The sequence below is a fragment of the Octopus bimaculoides genome, chromosome 6 (assembly GCF_001194135.2).
Source record: "Octopus bimaculoides isolate UCB-OBI-ISO-001 chromosome 6, ASM119413v2, whole genome shotgun sequence".
In the NCBI taxonomy this organism is placed as follows: Eukaryota; Metazoa; Mollusca; class Cephalopoda; order Octopoda; family Octopodidae; genus Octopus; species Octopus bimaculoides.
In genome coordinates this window covers 67,628,979-67,652,245 of record NC_068986.1, presented here as the reverse complement: position 1 = coordinate 67,652,245, position 23,267 = coordinate 67,628,979, and the positions used below count along the sequence as shown (strand labels likewise).

General features: G+C 34.5%; 1 protein-coding gene across 3 annotated transcripts in view; it reads right to left on the bottom strand.

Annotated features, from left to right (window-relative positions):
- The window catches only part of LOC106869618 (neuronal acetylcholine receptor subunit beta-3), a 546,457-nt gene that overhangs the window by 174,259 nt on the left and 348,931 nt on the right, over positions 1 to 23,267 (bottom strand). For all 3 annotated transcript variants that reach the window (XM_052968838.1, XM_052968839.1, XM_052968840.1), the window contains one exon: positions 14,676 to 14,830. In XM_052968838.1, the coding sequence (XP_052824798.1) occupies positions 14,676 to 14,830 (155 nt within the window). The remainder of the gene's footprint in view (positions 1 to 14,675; positions 14,831 to 23,267) is intronic.

The window sequence follows — 23,267 nt, the reverse complement described above, 5'->3', positions numbered from 1 at the left end:
ATATATATATATATACTCAAAATGTGTCTATCTTTGCTGTCGAAGACCTGTTGGTAAAACATACATGTAGTGTATGTGTGTGTGTGTGTGTGTGTGTGGTTTAACTAAAAAAAAGGTTGGGCTATTCATCCCCGAGGAAATGAAATGAGGTTAAAGCACCGTGCATGGCGATCCAGCGTCGTTCTGAGTGAAGCCATTTCTTTTTGATATACAACCCTCTTTAAGAAATTTTCAGTTAGAAAATTTATTGCACCTAGTATCATTACATGTTTGTTTATATCTTGCAGATGCTATACTCATCCGTATTATAATCTAACGCTGTTTAGCGTACATATATTAAATCCCTTAGTTTTTTTTAAACTATGCATTCAATAAATATATGTATACATGTAATGTGTATGTATGTGCGTTTGAATTAGTTAAATACAGACAAGTTGATAAATCATCTCTCTCGCTTGACGTAGCTTGTGGTCTGTGTTTTCCTCAATCTTTACATCTGTCTCTCTCTCTATATATATTTATCTCCCTGTCGTTTCCCCCTCTATTTACATATCTCTCTCCTCCCTCACACCTTCTCTCTTTTTCTTTGTGGTGATACATACAGAGATCGATAAATGTCATATGCGGGAATATCAATGCTTTTTAGGAATTTGCTTAAAAAAACATATTACTCTCAGTTCAATTCTATTTTGGTATCTTTCATAATAGCTGCAAGATGACCAATATCATTTGAATACAATTTGGGTCCCAAAGTGTGCGGATTCTCGTCGTATGTGCATCTATGTATATATGTAGGACATTTTTATATCTTACTACATATCGGTAAAGTATATAAACATCGGCGAAAGCCGGTACATACAATATTTTTCCTTAATTATGCGTTCAATCTACAGAATTTGTGATCACATTATTTATATAACATAATTTATTTCCACATTTACTCTTCTCAGTTTTTCCTTGTAAGCTGTGAACAACAGAATCTTAGATTTTTTGTTCATCAATCATACTTTAATAACCGAAATTCTAGGAACAGAAGGAGAGAATTGTGTAATATTGTAGACTTGAGTCAAAGAACACCAGATTTTGTCGATGTTTATATTCCCTGCTGATGTACAGTAAAATAGAAACATGCTCACAAATATACATAGATGCTTATACGACGCGAATGTGCACAGTTTTTGGACCCGAATTTCATTGAAATGTATTGGTAATCTTGCGGCTATTATGGAAAACACTGAAATGGAATCGAATCGGGAATGATATATTTTTCAAGCAAATTTCTTGAAAGCACTGCTATTCCCGTATATGACATTTATCGATCTCTCTATGTATCACTGAAAACAAGGAGATAGAAAGAGAGACATATAAAGATAGATAGAGAGAGAATTGGGGGAAACAAAAAGAGAAGTAAATAGAGGACGACTGAGAGAGAGAGAGGTGGGGAGAGATATAAAGATGAAGAAAAGTACAGTCTGCAAGCTATGTGGAGTGAGAAAGATGATTAATTATCAAGTTGTCTGCATTTAACTGGTTCTGTTACAAGCACAAATACATACTATACGTTTACTTATACACATGCTACATATATACATACACTATTACATATATATATGGGCATATATATATATATATATATATTATATATATATATATATATATATATATATATATATATATATACATATATATATGTGTGTGTGTGTGTGTGTGTATGTATGTATGCATGTATGTGTGTATGTATGTATATACACGTATATACATATATTTACACAAAATAAACATACATATACATACATATGTAGGGAAACATTTCTGTGTGTATGTTTGTATCTATATTTATATATATAATACTTTCACGTTATTGAAGACTAAATGGGAAGAAAGTTCTAAGAGTTAATTATTGATAATAGCCGTATTTATGATTAATGTAGAAATATGAAATGAAAACAAAAATCTATAAGATTAATAGTTCTGATAGGTAATGAAACTTCTATTAAAGTTACACTGAGTATCAGAACAAAGTCTCGTGTTTTGTTCAAGAAATATGATTTGGAAAATATTTGACCAGATAAAATATTTAGAATGACAAAAAGATAAAGAAAATAAGTCTTGTGCAGATTGCTGTCGCCGTTAGATTCTTAACAATGGAGCTATTATATTACAGAATGGAGACGCGTCTACAAGAATCTGATCATAATGAGTTAATATAATAAATAACAAGACCGATGAGACGGTACATGAAATAGAATTAAAGATCGTCAATAAGAAGTGGGTAAATTAGAAGAGGGGAAGTGGTAATGGAGTTGTATGATGTATTTTTAAATATTTAAAAAGCATAATTCATAACAGTTAAAAATTACATAATTACACGAACGGAAATACTTGAGTCATTAAAATTAGACATGCTAAATATTGAAGTTATACAGCATTTTATGTAGTGTGAAATAGCAAAATTTGAAATGAAATATGTTTATAAATTTATTTATTTTAACGGAAATAGCTTCTTGCACTTTAGCACCCGCTTGTACTTTTGTGCACAACTACGCAGCCACCCCCGCACACTCACATACAAAGGCACACACACACAGACATGCCAACGAAATACTCAGACGTACACACTAACACATACACACACCCGTGCGTACAAACTCTTTCAATGGAGCTATTCTCCAAAGTGGTCATATTGAAAAGCGAAAACTTCTAGTGTCTTTCAATGCATTATTTCTTTCAATGCATCCAACGGAGAAAAATCAGCTGTTTTTATTTTCCTTCTTAGAAGAAAGGCGGGTAGACTTCACAAAAGCTTTGTTTCTACAATCACTTATACAACAGATCACATTTTGAATCATAACATTGAAATAGAAAGAAAGATAAAAATAAGATAAAAAGGAAAAAGATGAAAAAAATGGGGGCGAATAAGCAGAAGATTGAGGAAGAGAGGCGCTGGATCACATACCCCAGAACAAATGGTGTACCCAGTGCGCCCCGCGATTATGACCGGAATGGTGTTGTCTCGGAGAATGGCCAGCGACACCTCACCTCGGGAGGCTCATTTCTCAAACGGGCTCAAATTATCACGATTTTGCTGAGCAAATCAGTAGTACGGGGTTCGAGAAGATCTGACGTCTCGACGGCGACTGGTACAAACTGACAGCAGCAAGTTAGACCCCTGTAGTTATTGATTTTTCTCTCCCCCGTGCTGCCTGGGGGTGGGCACGACACTGTCAAAGGTATCCTAAGATCAGGTAGTAGCGGTTAACAGGATGACAGATAAAATTTATCGTTGAAATATCTTAAGTGCTTTTAAGTTCTTTTAAAAAATGTCTTTAGACTAGTGTCAAACATTTCGATCTTTCCTGTATTTGATTCCCAGCATCGATATAACCTAAAACCATAGCAGTACTTCATCCTTTAGATTGTAAGCCTATAATTAAGTGTAGATATGGTCGTGTGATTAAGAAGCTTGCTCTGCGAACACGTGTTTTCTGGTTCAGTACTGCTGCGCTGCATTTTGTGCAAGGGTCTTCTAATAAAACCCCGGACTGACTGATGGCCTGTGAAAGACTTTGATTGATATAAACTTTATGGACGCCCGCCATCTATCCATATATATATATATATATATATATTATGTTTGTGCGTGTGCCATTGTTTCTTTCTCACACCCTCGATAACCAGTGTTGGTTTGTTTGCGTGCGTCCATGTAACTTAACAATTCAGTAACTGAGAAAATGAGTACCAGATTCGTTCGACTAAATCCTTGAAAGTTATGCCCCAACCTAGCCGTGGTCTATTGACTGAAACAAGTAAAAGGTGAATGATGACTTAAATGAAGGATGATCAGTTTTTAAAAAATCATATTTGTAATATCTAATTACTAGTTTTTACTTCTTTACATTTCTATTGTTCTATGTTTTCTGCATTTTTCTCTCACGTCTCTCTATTGTTAGTTTATATTTTTCTCGGTGGAACATTTTTACCCTATCCGTTGCTAGTCTAGAAGACAGAATATTTAAGAATTTTCTCCCAAGTAGTTGTTGCTTGGGTGTCACCGATGACCTGCATGTATTTTAACTGCTTCTGAAAGTTATGAGCTTTGTAAGAGATTTGAAAGAGCCGAGCCAGAGCCCCCACCACTTGACTCTGTTATATTTTTATTCCTTTTTAACTGGAAATTTTTTATCTTTCACTCCATCTAGCCCAGGATTATAAGTGACAACATAGAAGCGTTATCCATATCATTTTGAAAATAACATATTGAATTACTCTCATGTTTTAATACGTTTGAACTCAATTTTAGTAATAGTGATTCCCTATTTTGATATTGCTGTGTTAGACTCATCATTATTTCACAGTATATGTGTAGTGCCCTCGAATAGCAATTTAAAGCCAAAGGCTTATAAATATCCGACTGTTTGATCTTCTCATTCACAATGTAGTCTTTAATGATGAAATATCATTCATATCTACCTAGCAATTGTATCAAACTATTACTATCATAGAAGTTAGAGTTACAAAGAAAAGCAGATACAATTCGTGCAGTCAGACATTAATATCCAGGGAGTGAACAGCATGCATAGATCAAATCTATCTTAACTCGTTGAAAATCTGTTATTTTACTTTCATGATGAGCCATTACATAGTGGCAAATATCCACTCTGGAGTAGAGTGTATCATCGCTCTGACGATAGGTGGAATTAAAACAATATCAGTATAAAAGTGATATATTGTATCGTGCTAGAAAAAAAAGCGTTCTCATTAAAGTGCTTTACTGAACTCTGTCACGATTTCCTCTAACATTAAACCACTTTACACATATGTAATATGATTTCATAAAGATTTCTGTTTGTTTACCTTTAAACTGAATATGCTCTATTACAGCATCGCATCGCTTATGTCAAATTTCTTCCTATTTGTTTTCCGTTTGACAATTTAATGTTAGAATGGTTGTTGTAGGCTTCACTTAACTTCATGCCACTTAATGCTTATTGTGTGTGTGTATGTGTGTTTGTGTGTGTGTGTGTGTTTGTGTGTGTGTGTATGTGTGTGTGTGTGGGTGTGAGTTTGCGTGTGTGTCGCTGTGAACTTTATAGCATAATAATCTCGAAATAATAATCCTTATGTCATAATAAACTTGAATTTTGAGTTTAGGCAAGTAAGTTATTCTCTTACATCTGATACACTAAATTTAACCACAATGTCATCACGGATATTTACACCACTTCATGACAGTTTGGGATAATTTACTATAATTTGAATCTGCATAGATTTGTTCATTATGTCTTCGTCATTACTATCCATCAGGTTTCAGTTCATTACCATATCCAGTTATGAGTTAGTCTTTCTAAGAAGATAACAGTAGAGACAAAGAATTGTTTTCCTATTATAACAAATATTACTCGATATTTTTCTCCTTTATTATTTCCACGAAGCTCTTGGCGAGAAATCGTTAGTTGAAACAGATATTCTAATTATTTTCTACTTATTGATAGAAAAATATTCTCCCGAAGACACGAGGACATTGAAAATGAAGTATTCGTACGGCAGATCAATACTACATTAGTTAATTGACAATATGGAAATACACTTACATCCAGTACGAATAACGTTATTGACATAATGACTCTCCCCTTTAAACCATAGTCATGACTATTTTTTAATCCCAAATCTCTTGTAGACGTGCTCAGACTTTACGCTCTCCACTTGTTTAGTACTAGCCTATCTCAACATGTTCAAGTTGTCACGTGACACGTTTCTTATTCAAACCTTTCTGTCTTCTCAAGCATCACATTGCACGTAATAATATATGCTTGAAATGTTTACTAGTGTTTAATCGTAACTGAGATACGACAAAACCTATATTATACTATATCTGTTGCATACTATTGCATTGTCATCCTTTGCAATCAGTAACTATCATTATCATGCGCTTAAAATGTTACGTCTCACCAAACTTACATACCTCCTCGGTTTCATCTTTTCAGTTTTTTCTTCCTCCAGCCTCTACTTTATATGTTTTTTGTTTTATTTCTTTTTAAACTTCTACTTATACATAATCTCATATTATTATTATTATTCAGTAGTTTTATTTTTATAACGTGCTTTCACTTCACTACCGAGCGCAGCTCTGTGCGCCTTGGGTATGTGCTGTGGTTTGCTGTGGTGCTCTTATGTTTACTGTATTGAAAGTGTTTTGCGTAGAATGTGTGCAGTACCCAGTAGTGCAATTTTCTGTATGTTATATATATTTGTAAGTCCTGGTGTTTTTGTTATGTATTTGTCTGAATATTTTTTTATTATACCTAAGGCACCTACTATGATAGGAATTGTTTCTGTTTTTAGATTCCACATTCGAGTTATCTCTATTTCCAGGTCTTTGTATTTTGAAAGTTTTTCCATTTCTTTTAGAGAAACGTTGTCATCTGCTGGTATTGAAACATCAATTAGAAGGCATTTTTTTCCTTCATGATCTTTGACAACTATATCTGGTCTATTTGTATTATTATTATTATTATTATTATTATTATTATTATTATTATTATTGTTCTTGTTGCTGTTGTTGTTGTCATTGTTGTTATTGTTGCTGCTGCTTTTGATTATCGGATGTGCTTCACTTTGGCTCGTATACTGCTAATTGTTTTGTTGGGAGTACGTTGTTTTTGTTTATTTAATCAATTATTTTGGTGAGAGGATACTTTGTTAAACAAGAAATCATTACGTCACTGTGTGAAGTGGGAAGCAACAATTGGAGATCTCTTTTATGACAAAAATTACACCATATCCGAAATGTTAATGTTTAAAATCACACTGACAACAAAATATATACGCCCAATGAACTGTGAAAGATGGTAGGAAAGGAATGATTATTCTGACTACGATACTAAATTGCACCGATTTCTCTTTACTCACACTAAGTCAAATGACTGCCATCGGTAGCAACTGTGTCGACGAAATCGAGAACTACGACCACACCGACATTTAAAACAATAACTATAACAAATATAATAGTATCTACAATCACAGCAACAGTAGTAGCTGCAGGAACGATGATACACCAAATAAAGAAATTTTCAGATTCATCAGCAGAAGATGTGTCCATTGTCAACTTCGTCACCACTATAGGAACAAACTGTAGAGAGCAGCAGTTAATTATCACAGTAATCTTACTATAATGGGCGTTATGTTTGTCTGGCTGTTCCCCCATCACGGCGAAACGGCTGGACAAGTGGTCACGATGTTTTTCGGGATTACGAAGGAACTAATCAGGAAGGTTTGTAGCGAAAACAAATTTGAAAAAGCATTATTATTTAGTGGATATTGAGGATAATTGTTTAGTTTACGGGCGTAAAAAAGTAAATAAAAATTAAGGGTGAGATAACTAATAAAAGAAGCAAAGGGAAGTAAGTCAGCTTGCTTCACTGGATTACGCCATATAAATTCGTGCAAATACGAAACAAAAGAAAGCCACTGAAGTGCCGAATTGACAGCATAATTTGCGTTTAACACGCATCCACATGTTTCCGATATTTTCTTCATGTACAATCGCATTGATAGTGTATGCGCCACCATTTAAAATTCCAATATTATGGTATGATCGACAGCCATCACTTACTATGTGACTCTCTGGCAGAATCCATCGTTGAATTAATGCTGTCAAAGTCTGCTCAGAATGATCAAGTACTTCCACTAAGAAACATTTCTTAGAAACTCTCTCTATTCTACCGAAGACCCCGCCACCACTACCACCACAACCACACTTAATTTTTATTTACTTTTTTAATCTCGTATACTAAGCAATTACTGATAATGAGTTTTGCATTATTAAATCACCTTTGATTTTTTTTTTATTAAAACTCCAGCGAGGAGGATTAACTCTGGATTCCCCGACCCACCGTATAGTTTGTGAATTTAGAGGGTTTGGATTTGCGATACTATCCCTTTATTTCCTATTATAGATGGATAGATTCCTAATAATCCCGATCGCACATTCACAGCAACAAGGCGCAGGGCCAGACTTTAGATCGAGTAGGTGTATTTTTAGCCACTCTGATGTTTACACCGGACCAGCTAAACGTCGCTATGTGTAGAGCAACAGAATCCAGAAGTTTTGTAATCATATTGATATTATCGAAAGAAATATGATTCATAATTTAAATAAGGAAATTTGTGAACTTTGAATGTATAAGAGTATATACAAGCGTAAGGTAGTGTAAACTACTAAACTAAAAGTATATCTAAACAAGCACCGGCTAAAACCACTCATAACTTCTTTTATTTTTACGAATTTTTACAAATTTTTTTCGATTCTGTCTTCTACATAATGGAATTAATACGATTATGGAATTTTTAAAATAAATTTCCCCGATTCCAAAAGTTTCCACTGTTTTTCATTTTTTTTTCATTTTTTTTTTTTTGCATCGTGGTTTTAAAATACGGACAGTCCGAATCTACCATTTGTTTCTCTTTGTAATTTCCAAATAATTTTTTAACACTGCTATGGAAAAAAGTCAATTGACGGTCTTCACACTTTCTCACATAATCCTGGACTTTATATTTGAAATGCCAGTGACATTAGCAGACAGACAGCCGTACAGTAGTACGAATTATTTTGCTGGGAAATATGTACTCAAAAATTGTTGAAAGACAAGAAGAAATTGGGTGACCCAAATCATATAGTCCAAATAGATGATAGCCTTCTTTTTAAGACGGAATATGAAGTTGGAAGAGTGGTGAAGTTTTGGATACATGTGATCGTCGTAAACGACGGTGTGTCAGTTTTTTTTATGTATGTGCGTGTATAAAGATATAATTAAAACAATACGTATACACCCACGTATACATATATACATATATACATATATATATACAACAAAGCCTAATAGTGTGAATTTTATAAAACTCCTTTAGGGACAGAAGGTTTTCACAATGAATTGCAATTTCATCTAATTCTACACGATCTGAAGCATATTTGTAGAAAATATCATTAAGAAATATTAAATTTTCTCAAGGTTATGAAGAAGCAAATATTTGGGGCACACTTGTGTAGATATGTCGAAATGTTTATATATATACGGGGATGTATATAAATCTAACTCTGTAAAAATGTATGTGTGTATATATATTTATATATGTTACTGTATGTATAAGTTACTATGTGTATATATAGTTACTATATGTATATATTACTATTTGTATAAGTTTCAGAAGATATTAGAATAATGAAATAAGTCAATCATAAGAGACCTTCCCTCAATTTTTAAATACTGTTTCTAGCACGCATAAACATATCGGCATGTGTGGGGATTTAAAAAAAAAATTACTATTTTGCATAATTATATCAATAGCCTTATGCAGAAGACAAAATCGAAAAAAAAATTGTAAAATTCCCTATAAATAATACAGTTATGAGGGGTTTTAGCACGTGCTTACATCATAATTCCGCCAACATTTTTTCCTTAATACTTTTTATGTAGTTATCGAAGGAAGCTCTAGCTTTCCATAGGAGTGGTCTGCATAACCATTCATGATACAGAAGTTGGGAGCCTATTTCAGTTCAGGAGTGAATGAATCGTCACCACGTCACTTAGTCACAAATACATGTCATATAACTGCAATAGAATACTGTATCACCAACAATAATGTGATTTCCCTAAGACATCACCCAGTAATCTATCAAGTCCGTTTACACATTTTGCAATACATACTGTTGTTATGACTTCCTTCCCTCATTTAATGCCTCCATCGTAGATGGGTAGATTTGCTAGTAAGTAGTAATGGTAGCAAGGACGAAGAAAGTAACATTAGTAATTGTTGTAACCGCATTAGCAACTGTAACAACAGCAAAAAGGAAAACGACAGTAACGTTGAAAAGAATAATATCGGTAGAAAACAGGCCATTACGCTACAAACAGCAACAGCAGCAGCAACAATCGCTAGGCTTCCTTCTTGAGGATAGCCTTCACAACGGAAGTTTACAGTCAATCGATTTCGAAAACATTCGTAACTTATTGAAGCTAGCTGCAACACTTAAAACACTGTTATATATTACTGCGTGGGTTTAACAACTCATTGCCTGGATAACTAGCGCCAAAAACGCACAACTAGAGAGAGCTTTCCATGATGTATGGAAGAATGTCGAACATATATAATTAGGCCAAGGCAGTATAGCGGGATCGAAGTTCTGTTTAAGACAACAGGCCTTGCATTACAATATCCATTAGTCATCTGCCGCAGCGAGGATGTCACTCTCTTTACTTCTTATTTAGAAAGAATTACCTTACAAGTTAACACTTTCGTCGGTTTTAAAAGAGCTAGAGTGCTGAAGTAGAAAGACATGGATATTGTTGGAAGAAAGCGAAACACTACTGAATGTAGAAAGAGCGAGGCAGGAGAACTGGTCTGGAACCACAGTATAAAGCATAAGCATATAAAACAGATCCAAGAAGTAATTTCCCTGTTGAATGAGGCGGAAATATTAGTGATTGTAAAGACCAACTGACTAAGCTACCCATTTGTAGAACAACTAATATTTTCGGACTAACATTTTTGCTTCAACACCAAAAAAAAAGAGAAAATTCAGACAAGTTCACTAACTACCAGCACAAAAATGATACTATGTACAAAATAATACACACGATAAAATCGCATACACATTCAGTTTGAGCTGTTATGAAGTTAATATTTTAAAAAGTGCTATCTTACATAGCATGAAATGGAAACCTATGTACACAGATGGGGGCTTTCAATAAAAGCAAAATGAATGCTCCGACGAACCTGAAATTGACAAAACTGTCAATAGCTATATATATATATATATATATATATATATATATATATATAAACAATTGCAGCGTGGAAGATGTTTATAACTCATACAAAAACCGTTAGATTCACTTCAACATTTAAATTTAATTTACCAAAATATTTTCGTCGCTTCGATACCGCGACCAGTTCACTGACAAAATTCCACGCTGAGATGTAAGAGTAGGAGTGGCTGTGTGGTAAGTAGCTTGCGTACGAACAACATGGTTCAAGGTTCAGTCCCACTGCGTGGCACCTTGGGCAAGAGTCTTCTACTATAGCCTCGAGCCGACCAAAGCCTTTTGAGTGGATTTGGTACACGTCGTATATATGTATGTATGTGTGTGTGTGTGTATGTTTGTGTGTCTGTGTTTGTCCCCAACATCGCTTGACAACCAATGCTGGTGTGTTTACGTCCCCGTAAACTAGCGGTTCGGCAAAATAGACCGATAGAATAAGTACTAGGCTTACAAAGAATAAGTCCTGGGGTCGATTTGCTCGACTAAAGGCGGTGCACCAGCATGGCCGCAGTCAAATGACTGAAACAAGTAAAAGAGTAAAAGTGTAAAGAGAAAAGAGATATAGGGAAATGAGAATTTTCCAGATGAGGTTAGGAATCCCAGCCTCAGGCATCGAACAAGTTATTTAGTTTCTCCATTGAACCCGCTTGCAGAATAGACTTTGAGTTTTGTGACGCTCTTTTCTTCAGTTATTTCCTACCAACATGGTTGTTGCAAGAATACGTTATATAAGTGCATGTATTCTGAGGTCACCTGGGAAGTACAGGCGACCTTCAGTGACCTCATGCCGCTAGTAGTTGGTGTGATAACTATTAGCGAGAGCAAAATTTCTGACACACATGCCATGGCCTCCATTTTTGAGGATTTTGCGAAATTCGTATTTCTGCGCCTACGTGGAATTCCAAGTCAGTGTTAATGTTGCACCGGAAAGGCATTTCTTTCGAGACACAGTCGGCCTTCCTGGGACCGGACGGCAAGTTGGTGGTCCAGGACGTGTACATTAGTGAAGATTATTCCTTCAAACCAGAAGCAATCTCCGTTTCGACTGACAGAGGGAAATCAGATTTTAGGCTCCTGAGATTTTTCATCAGAACATTATGCTCTTTAGAGCTATTGAGTGAATGACTGGAATTCCATCTTGAATGCACGTTTGCATTGTGTAGAGCAATCTGATAGAAGAGAGATCTTCAAAATCCACGCAAATATACACAGATGTATCCGCCTGACATTTGCTGACCAACCAGTACGAAAGGAAGATGGGACGAAATACTGAATATGAAACCCTCTTCACTACAGAATACTACAAATGTAGTAAATGCAAGAACAACAACAGTAACATCAGCAATAACAGTGACATGTCTAAGAAAGAAACCTGCAAAACAACCACCAGCAGAAAATCATACATTACCACCGCTATGACAACAAACTGTACCAGCACATTAAACACCACCGCCGCTGCCACCAACACCGCTACCACAACCGTTGCCACCGCCACAACCGACACCACCGATACCACTGCTACTAAGCCGCCACAACCACGTCAATGAGAAGCAACAACGACAATGGCAACGATGGTACTATAAACAGCAGCTGCAACCGTGAAAATATATCAGAAATATTTCTTTTGCCAAATTTCAAACGTTTGCGACATTATCTCTCTAGATCAAAAGCATGAATATTTAGAAGAGGTAGAGAAACACAACAACTAAATAGAACAAAGAAAAACTACATTGAATATACCGCAATGCCTTTTAGACCAAGTAGGAAGGAATACAATTGTGTATAGATGCTTATCGCTGACAATACACAAATCGAAGCGTAATAACTTCAGGACAAACTGAACTCTGTTTAAGAATTATTTTGCTAGACATCAATTTTGTCAGACATACGCATAAATTCGAATACATTAAAATTATGAAGAAGTATTCCACTGTTCCACAAAGAACTGAAAATTTTAACTGATACCAATTTGCCAGGGACGCAGAGTGTCCCACCACAAATAGATTTCTGAAGAGTAGTCAAAATGAGACGATTTTAAAAGTTCCTAACACGTTGCAAGAAATATAAAAGATTCCGAAAGGATAATTGGGTTGAAATGAGGTTTGAGATACATCCGAAACACTAGTCAAAATCTCCGAACTAATAGATATCCCAAGAGGGCAGCAAATGCAGTAGATAATAGAAAACAGAAGACTGCGATGCTACTTCTGTAGAGACATTGAAAACTCTTTTCTCCTAATAACTGAAAATGAAAGCTGAACGAAGGCCTCCATATTTGCCAACATCACAGCATCAGCATTAGCAGCAACAAGCACAGCACTAGCAGCTAAGACTATAAAAGAATGCACTTGCAGAAACTGGGATTGCAACACCAGCTTCAAAACTAGAAGCAGTACCTACAGCAACAACACCAAGGGTGAAAACAATATCAACAAAAACAATGCAAGAAAAGCTGCTATCACAAACAACAGAACATAAGACACCAAAAATAACAAATGACGACAAAAGAAAAACAAAATTCTCTTCAAATTATGCTTCTCCCATGATCACATCACACAGACATGTCGTATGCGTAGGTAACAGTGGGGGAATCATATATAGCAAACTATTACCAAATTCAAAGAAAAGAAAAAGAAACAAAACACCAAAAAAATATCGGCAGATATGAACAAATGGGGAGATGCTTTTGATTAACGATGCACCAAAATCGACTGGATTTTCCGAAATAATCAACCTGGTCATGATCAAACAGCTTCGAATTATTCAGATTGTATCGAAATAAAGTTTTCTGTGAGTTATTAGATAATGATAGCATAGATGTCCATATTTTAAAATCGTCGGCAACCGAGAGCACAATTTTGTGATCTGTCCGGCCGACATAAATTTGTTTTGTAGGCAAGTACACGGTTACTAGAAGCTGAATACGTGGCTTCCGGCATGCAAAAAAACTATTAGCGAATAAATTATAAAGGATTTGATGAGGAAAGTCGACCACAACAAATAGTGGTTCACCCTGAAAAGCCACGATTAGTATAGAGTCGAAAAGCTTTAATAAGGTCGTAGTGATGGAGAAAACTAGGACGAAGAACTAATAGATTTAAAAGATACGTTTAGGAAAGGCATCGCAACCGACGTGCTCGCAGCGAGAATGATCCTTCATGAATTATTCAAAATAAAGTAGGAAGTCTGCCTTGTCAGTGCTAAAGCACGTTCTCTAAGACCTGAGGTAATGAAAAATTTTCGATTGTCCCGTGTGGTGAGGATGAAACTTGGCAACAATCTACAATCTGGTCCTTGTTGTATGTTAATCGACGCTTAGAAGATGCGGGTGGTTTTCCACCAGCATTTTGCTTGCTTGTTCAGAATGATTTGGTGGGCCTGGACACAGAATGGAATTCGCTGTGCACTTCAGCGGCCTGCTAGATTTCTCAGTAAGAGAGGCGCAGTTTTGTGATAGCCGGTAAGATCTGCAGAGATATGGGAAGCGATGGTTGACTGAAGATGAATAAATCACCTGAACAGGATGGTCTACCCAATACGATTTACGGATTCAAAGTGAGATCAGGTTTTATGGATACTCGAAGGGACATATGATGCAGAGCTCCTATTATTTGCTCAAATGCCTTGGATGTTTTAATTGATGGATAAATAAAATATCTGACATACAGATTCAGATCTGATAATATTTATTTAAGGGATTATGAAGTAATGGATTCTGAAATTATCAACATTACATTACAACATCACGAAAGAGATTCAAACACGAACTATCCCTGTAGAATTTATCTCGTTGTGAAATTGTGTGTAACCATCGAATCATAAATTTTTAAAAAATTCAAAATCATTAGTACTGACCAGTGACGTAATACTCATAAGATATAAATCCATATTTATTGTAACAGGTTTGTCTTGATCCTGGATCGGGCGTACCATGGTGTTGTAACGGTGAAATAAATCTCGATGTAGCCTTTGTGTGTCTTCCAGCTTGGCAGCATGAACTCCATGAAAATCTGAAATCATTGAAAATACAAATGCTTTAGTTCAAATTTAATAACGTAATCTAAGCCAGTATATAGAATAAATTGAGTATAAAACGATTAAAAACCATTCCAGAAATTCTTGTAAGCATTAAAGAAAAGCAGTAAAAGTGCAAAGTTTATCGGCGCTTAAAAGCAATGAAATGTCCATAATTCATGAAAGCTTCGATCTCCAACTCCTCAATTGAAAGCAGAAAATTTAGCAATCTTAAAATAAGTAAATGAATCAATAGAAAAATATGTACTAGGTTATACAAAATATATATATGAGCGAAATTTTAAAAAAGGACAAAGTTGAGAGTGCATTTAGCAAACTTAGAGATTCATGAATATTTTTCATATGGAAGCGTTCCATAATACTCGTATGAATCTGACTGGCAGCAAAATGCATATATTATCGTTCATTGGCGTACCGAGGGAGTAAGATCAGGGTGTGCTGAAAATTGTTTCTCATTTTATGAAATTGCATATCACTTACAAATTTGTTTTTTGTTAATAAATATTGTGTTATGTTGATAATTATTGAACAAATGTAAAATAGAATTAGTGCCCTTGTAGCACACCCTGAACATACGTCCCTGCTATAGTTCAACCCAAGGTGCAAGCCGCGTAAGAGTTAAGCGCAAGCGAAGAAAACCTGATACTATATCCCCTCACTATTATACTATCTTTGCTCCATCTCTGATATATTTATAATCTAGAATTGGTTCTCGTAACAACCATGAAAGCACTTTATATCTTAGATTCTGTCCAACAATTTAAACAGCTCGAAATTATATTAGAGAATGATGTAATTATATTCTAATTTGACAAAATACTTTGTCTCATGCAAACAAAATACCACCATAATGCGATAATTTACATGGAGTATATGGCAAGAATCATATAATGCATGTAAATCATAATTTGTTACATAAGTAAGAAGCCTGACAAATATTATAGTTAAGGAAAGTGAGATGTGACGATATATTTTTCAGAAACATATGAAATGATTCCAATACGAGACAAAGCCAGATTGTGAATAGTCTTAATATATATTTTTCTACACTTATCACAATATCCATGAAATAAGTTTTATACATAATGGCCTTTTAATAATAGCAAAAATTTAAAAAATTACCGTTTACATTTGAGTTAAATGAAGTGCAATTAGTAATATAACCCACTTGAAAATAAACATTTACTTTTACGCAGCTAATGCATTTTTTAAAGCAGTAATTTCCTTTCCCGTCAGATCTCAGGCTTTTTGCTTATATAAGAAATCAATAAGGAATTTGTTATATCACGAGTAAATGTTTTATGAAAATGGATGCAAAATATTTAAAAGGCGTATCTGATTGTTTATCTATCACATATGATAAAACTATGAATTCTAGAGATTGAGCACTATAAATTACATGAAAATAAAGGAGATTTTAATTGATTATCATCGCGTTGGCATCAGTTGGAAGCTATTACAAACTGATCGGATCTAAATTCTCTGAAATAATCATAACAAAGACCCTTCAATGAGTAACAAATATTTCAGCTATGATATTGCATTTTCTAGGTTAATATTTTAAATTTTATTTCCTCTACTTTCAATCAACTCAAATATGTAGACACTCAACCTTAAATTAGTGAGCTGAAAATAAATATTTTGCACAAAACCTCAAAAGTCTTTTCTTGTGTATTATAAAAATAATAATGGCGTTCCCTTATCTAACTTGCCTAATATTACAACATTTAAAATTATGGTTTAGTTACGTATTTTTGTTGTTGTTTTTGTTGTAATGTCTCTTAAAAATATCTTTCCCTACCATTCTTTTTCCACACCGTTCTCCAGATATATATCTGTTGAGCATTCTTGCTTTATTATTTCTAATTTGCATCAACAGATTTGTGCAACGTTGAGCCACCGCTTTCCTATAACACCGAAAAAAGAACTGGATACAAGTTTCGATTGAAAATCTCATTTAATTGAATGCTAATTATGGTTATTTCAATTAGTTCTTGTCTTAAATACTTCACAAACTCCCGAAATTTAGGTATTTATGGCGTAACAGCCATAGATTCGTCAAGATATCGGGGTCAAATTGACACGGAATGAACGCTTTTAAAGATAGGAGTTACAACAAAATATAATGCATTACATAAAAATCAATATAAAACACGTAAAACAGCAGAATAATTTCAATAAATCAAGAGCACCAAAAGAAATGTTACAATTATAATACTGCTGAGTTTTTGACATAGTGCGTCTTTGCATGTTATTATTTTGCTATTAAGTGATGAGATACGGACTGAAATCTAAAATCAAATGACTAAGATTTAAAATAAGCTTGAATATAAATGCAAATGCAACATAAAAATATATGTAAATAAATTAAAACCAAACGTAAAGAAAAATGCAAATTTAGTATCAAAATCGATAGCTAAGAAACAAAGACAAAGCAAAGTATTGATCTCTAACTTGTCCAATTAGTTACTTTAGTCAATTAGATGAAGATTTGGACGTTTCTGTGGATTCTATACGATATTATATCGTGGAAGTGAAAATATGTAATATAATATTTTATGCAAACAAATATGCATATATATATATATATATATATATATATATATATGTTTCTATGTAAACACGTATGTAGAATTTATGCTATGGAGTAGTTCAAGAGGAGTTTTTTTCATATTAAATAGCAGAGGTCCCATCAATTAGAAGTACTAAAGTAGGAATGCAAGGAAATATATGTTATTGATATTTATGTTGTAATGCTTCGAGAAACTTCAACTACTTCCAGCATATGAATGTTTCCAGCTTGACAATCTTGTACAACTCAGTACATATATCTGTATGCATTCTTTAATACACGAGATTAAACATCAATATCAAGATATATAAATATGTCTATCTATATATCTATCTATTTATCTATCTATCTATCTATCTATCTATCTATCTATCTATCTATCTATCTATCTATCTATCTATCTATCTATCGATCCATCTATCTATCCTTTTGTCTGTCTGTATGTTTTTTTCTGTCTGTCTATCTATTTAGCTGTATAATTTGTCGCTGTATAATTTGTGCTATTTTCAGTATCTTGTGTTTATTTATATACGCTGGGGTTTGTTTAGTTATTTGCCTGCATGTTTGTTTGTAATAAATCCGAAAGTGCGTAATATGATAACAGTTGCTTCTGTTTCTCTCCACTCATTCTGATTATTTCTGTTTCTCGAATTTAATATTTGGATAATTTCTACTTTCCTACGTGAGGAAGATAATCTGTTGCAACTAGTACTTCAGTTATTAGGCATCTCCTTTCCTGATGGGCATTTAATACATTCGGCAGATTAACCATGATGTCTGTATCTGACAGATTGTGGCATATGATGGTTTTGTTTCTCCACGGGACCTTTTCTCCTATATGTTTATCTTTCTACTTTTCTGCTGGAATTTTATAATGCTGGCATAACTTTCTGTGCTTATAGCCTCCAACTCTATTTTATCTGTAGATATTTTTATCTTGACTGGGAATGAGAAGTCAAAGACAATGTGTGTGGTTAACTGCTTTTCTCTACTGCAACATGTCCTGGTCCAGATGTTGTACGATTTCGGTCAGAAAGGCTTTCATACTGTGTCCTAGTCAACAATATTTATAACATTTTAGTCTCAGCTCTGATACGTAAATATCACAGCCATTGTTACTGTATTTCTTTGACTAATGTTTTCTTCGTGTTATCCAAAATTGTTATTTGCTATTGCAATCAGCCTACAGTATATATATTTCAGTGTTCGTGATAAACATAATATATGTCAGATTTAGGAATGGGTCATTATTTTTTCTGTGTAGCCATCCCCGTTCGTTTGACTATAGCTATAACTTATGTACTGGGATAGCTACAATATTGATTTTGCAGTTAGCTTTGTTTTAAGCATTAATTGGTCACTTGTGTGTTTTGTACACTATCTTGTTAAATGATACCAATGTATTTGCATACCTGTATTTAAAGAAATTCTCTTAAAGCATTTTTTAAAAATCTAGCATGATATTACTTTCCTTAATACTTCTCTGCCCAAGGTTTTCTGGTCAAATTTTTCAAATCCGAATGTTATATCAATGTCGTACGTAAATCCATATACTATCTATCTGTCTCAATGTTTCTGGTTATTTATAGTTTGTCTCGTATAACTTCAGACTGCCAACATACAAAAGCTGATTAGTATTACGGCAAGATAGCTGGTTTCACTTCGAAATCAGTTGAGAAGAAAGCAGGTATTGGGAAGCGATGGCGAGAACATACAGACATTCTGTTATAATTTACCACCTGAATATTGTGCCTTGCCTTAACTTTTGTCTACTCAGGTTGGATCTTTCGCTCTTCTTTTTGTGTAAAGATATGTGTTTCAGTTCTTGGTACCAAGCATTTAGAATGTTGTCATTCGTATTCATCTCTCTCTGCTGGTAAGATGGTGATTTCAATGGAACTTTCACGTTAGGCATCCATCGAGAGCTAGTGGTGGAGTAAAATGAAATCGATTTTGAAGAAACTCTGCGCATCGACAAAAATCAACCGAGTGGCTTATTCTGGGGTATGGAAATTATGGATAATTTCAAATGTTCCTTGGCTTGATAGCATTGCTTAGGTACGTAACTAATTTGAGATATTAAAGCATAGAAGTGCCACTTACATAGAATATTCCAGATGTATTCAGAGTGAAGAAGCAGTTCTGCTCAATTATCCATGCATTAGAGACTTGTAGAGGCATGTTAAATAACTGTCCTCATGTTAAATAATTATCGGACGGATTTGGCTATCTAACGAATCCATTATGAAGTGATGGTCTCGTCCGAGGAGGGTATGACAAAAGAGATTGTGTGTGGCAGATGACATTGATGTACTAAAGACTAACACTGTCGAATTTTGAATTTCAAATTAGAACAGAAGTTGAAAGTGAAGAAGTGATGTCCTCCAATAAAAATATAGGCCCTAGTTAATAGGTGCACTCTCGAAATGTGTCTTTAAGGTCCAAGAGTTTAGTTATGGGCCTTAGATGGTGGTCCTGCAATCTAATGACTCTATTACAAATTTATATTCTATGCATACTTTGTTTCATTGCTATGCTTTTCCCCTCATCCATTGTCTTAACCGGTACGTCACACGTACTGAGAGAAGCATTGTCGTGAATTTTCTTTCCCTTTTTCACCTTTACTTTCTCCGTTTACATTTTTTAATTTTTTACTTTTTCTCTTCGTCTGTCTTCCCCTTTTCTCTATCACATGACTTTGTAAATGAACAATCTAGTGTGTTTATTGTAACGGCCTACCAATGTATACATTGCGTTTCTCTGCCCTAGGCAAGAAATGGAAACAGAATTGAAAGAAGCTGATAATGAAAATAATAATATGATAATAATAATAATAATAATAATAATAATAATAATAATAATAATAATAATAATAATAATAATAATAATAACCCAGCACTGGCTCTCATGGCTTTTGATCTTAAGCGATTGGAAATGTTATCATGTACATGTTTTGTATTAATATAAAAGTTGGACTACAGCAAATATTCTGTTCCATACCACAGATTTTCTTGTTAATTGTTTAACCTTAACCAGTGGAACACTTCCTTTGGTGGCTGATGACTTGCGCATCTCTGATCACGAGCAGAAGAAGTAGTGGAGGAGCAACATAACCATGTGTTGAGAGGAATTATTTGGGGTTTGAATAATTCACCTCAAGAAACATGGGTGTTTCGTTCAACATCCTTACACAACCCTTATTCAGGGAGGTTTTGAGCGGGATAAGCTACTCAACCTGAACACGATTCTACCTGGGCCCCACTGACAAGGTCATGCGCTGTTTCTCTTGATATGAGATCACCATGTCTCGGATATATGTATGTGATGCATGTGCCTTATGTACTCTTATCAGACGGGTAGTCATGATGAGTATACTGGGTATCGTCTATTTTACCCCAGTGTCACTTTGATGGAAGGCATTGCTCCCTCACTATACAATAATAATGATAATTCCTAACGTAATCAAAATACTACATTTTGTCGATGGAGTATACAGTGAATCATTAACGTTAGTATTTTGATTTTGGATCTATCATTATGACGAGTATACATAATATTTGGCTCATTATTCAAGTAGTTAGGTGGCCAACAGTTAGACCTGTGGACAGCGCTTCAATTAGGTGTTACTTCACCATTAGATATAACAACACAAATTCACGGATAGCAATTCCACACACGATAAACATATTTTAATAATGTCGTGATCTCTGTTTAAAATAATCGATTTGTATCTACTCTTCCTGTCTATGCATTAAAGTTATTTCACTCCTGTAGCTATACTCTAGCTACTACTCTTAAAAGCCTTGCTACATCAGCATAGTTATATTTACTTCAAGCCAAATGCCAAACCTTTACATGGTCGGTCGATCTGCAGGAAATCTTTCTTTATTCATATCTCTTTGTTGTGAGAAAGAACAGATAGAATTAAAGTTGTAGTTGTGATTATAAATTTACACGACCTGGGGTGAACTAAGAATAAACAGTAAAATAACCATTTTCACCAATTAATTTATGAATCTTAAGGTACTACAATATATACTACATAACTAAATGGCTACATACTAGTGTACACTATAATACATATAACTTTCTAATGTGCACCAAACATGCTCAAATGCCCTCATTGCAAATGTTCGACTAGATCGTTTCAGGAAAACACTGTGAGACAAATCGTATTCCGATTGTTCATGCTGTATGGAGACATCTCAGTAAACCTATGGTCGGCGTAGGTCCAAGAGGTAAGCTTCGTTCAATTAGTTTATTCTTCAGTTGATGAATTAGTTGGATACCGCCTTTATGATAAGAATGTTTTGTTCGTTAAATACGTCTTTTTGTCAACGTCATCACACTTTTAGGTGGGTTTAACGATTCAGTGTCATTGTTTCTTATTGTTGTCATTGTCGTTTTCTAAATAGAAACAGGAATTTATTTGTCGTCTGATACTTATAGAAGTACATTAAATATTTCATATCTCTGATATGCATACTCACCCCATACTCACACACACACACACACACACACACACACACACACACACACACACACACACACACACACACACACACACACACACACAGATGCTTGTATATATGTTTGTGTGCAGAGAAAAAAATTCGATGACAACGTAAAAAGCACTCGGCATGACAGTTGGAAGAAAGTACGTGGTTCACTGAACGGTTAGACAGGCTGCCCATAGTACACCCCCCCCCACACACACACACACTCACACATACACACACGCACACACAGGCACTTACATATTGGTATGCAAAAACAACAGGTGATTGCATATTCTCGAACTGAGAAGTTTGCATTCAGTAATTGATGTTTAAGGTTTGGCAACCTAAAACCTGCAGCTGATACTCAGTTTTCACTATTACACATTTAACATCTTATGGTTTTGGATTGTTTTGTTTTCGTTTTATAACAGTAGTATGTTTCCTTCTACAAGAATTAAAATTTATGGGAACCAGGGTCCCTAGTAAACGATTACTGATACTAAAATAGGTACGCGTAACTCTTTAAGACACCATTAACTGTACGTTCTCATATGCCTCATATTTAGGTTTTACATTCTTTCCGATGCTATGTTTTGATAGTTCTTTTTATTGTCCTATTGTAATATGTCGTATTTTCTGCACATTCCCATCTGTCTACGATCAGTTACATACATTTTATGGTAAGGTCTTTTCTTTTCCTTTCACAAGACAGCAGTTATTCCAAACTTAAAAAGTATAATTAACATCGTATGGCTGAACAATAGTATGCATGTGTGTATATGGGAGTACGTTAAACATTAAGCTTGTACTTTCTTCCAAACTGCCGTAAAGGTGATTATTATCAATTAGCTGTCCAGCTTGTATTCCTTTTCCACATGAACAAACAGCTGGCCGCTGAGGCCATTCTAGTGTGGTGGTTCTCAACCAGGTCGATATGACCATGGGGGGGTCCATGTAAGATTTTATTGTTGTAATTTATGTGCAGTAAACTGATTATATTTCTACAATGCACATGATATTATAACAATTTTTACAAAGCAATGACTAAGAATAATTATTTATAAAAGCATAATAGGATTTTTTTAACCATTGAGTGTCTATGGGGGTCCAGTAAAGTAAAATAGGAATTAAAGGGGTCCACAGGGCATAAATTATTAAGAAACACTGTCTCGATTAAAAAACTACTTAATCAGCGAAAACGTTGGTGCATTCAACAGTATATATATATAGATAGATGTAGATATATATTTTTATGCATGTGTGTTTATCAATGCATTATGTCTGATCAGTCATGCGCGTGATATTATCTTATATATATATATGTATCCGAATATATATATA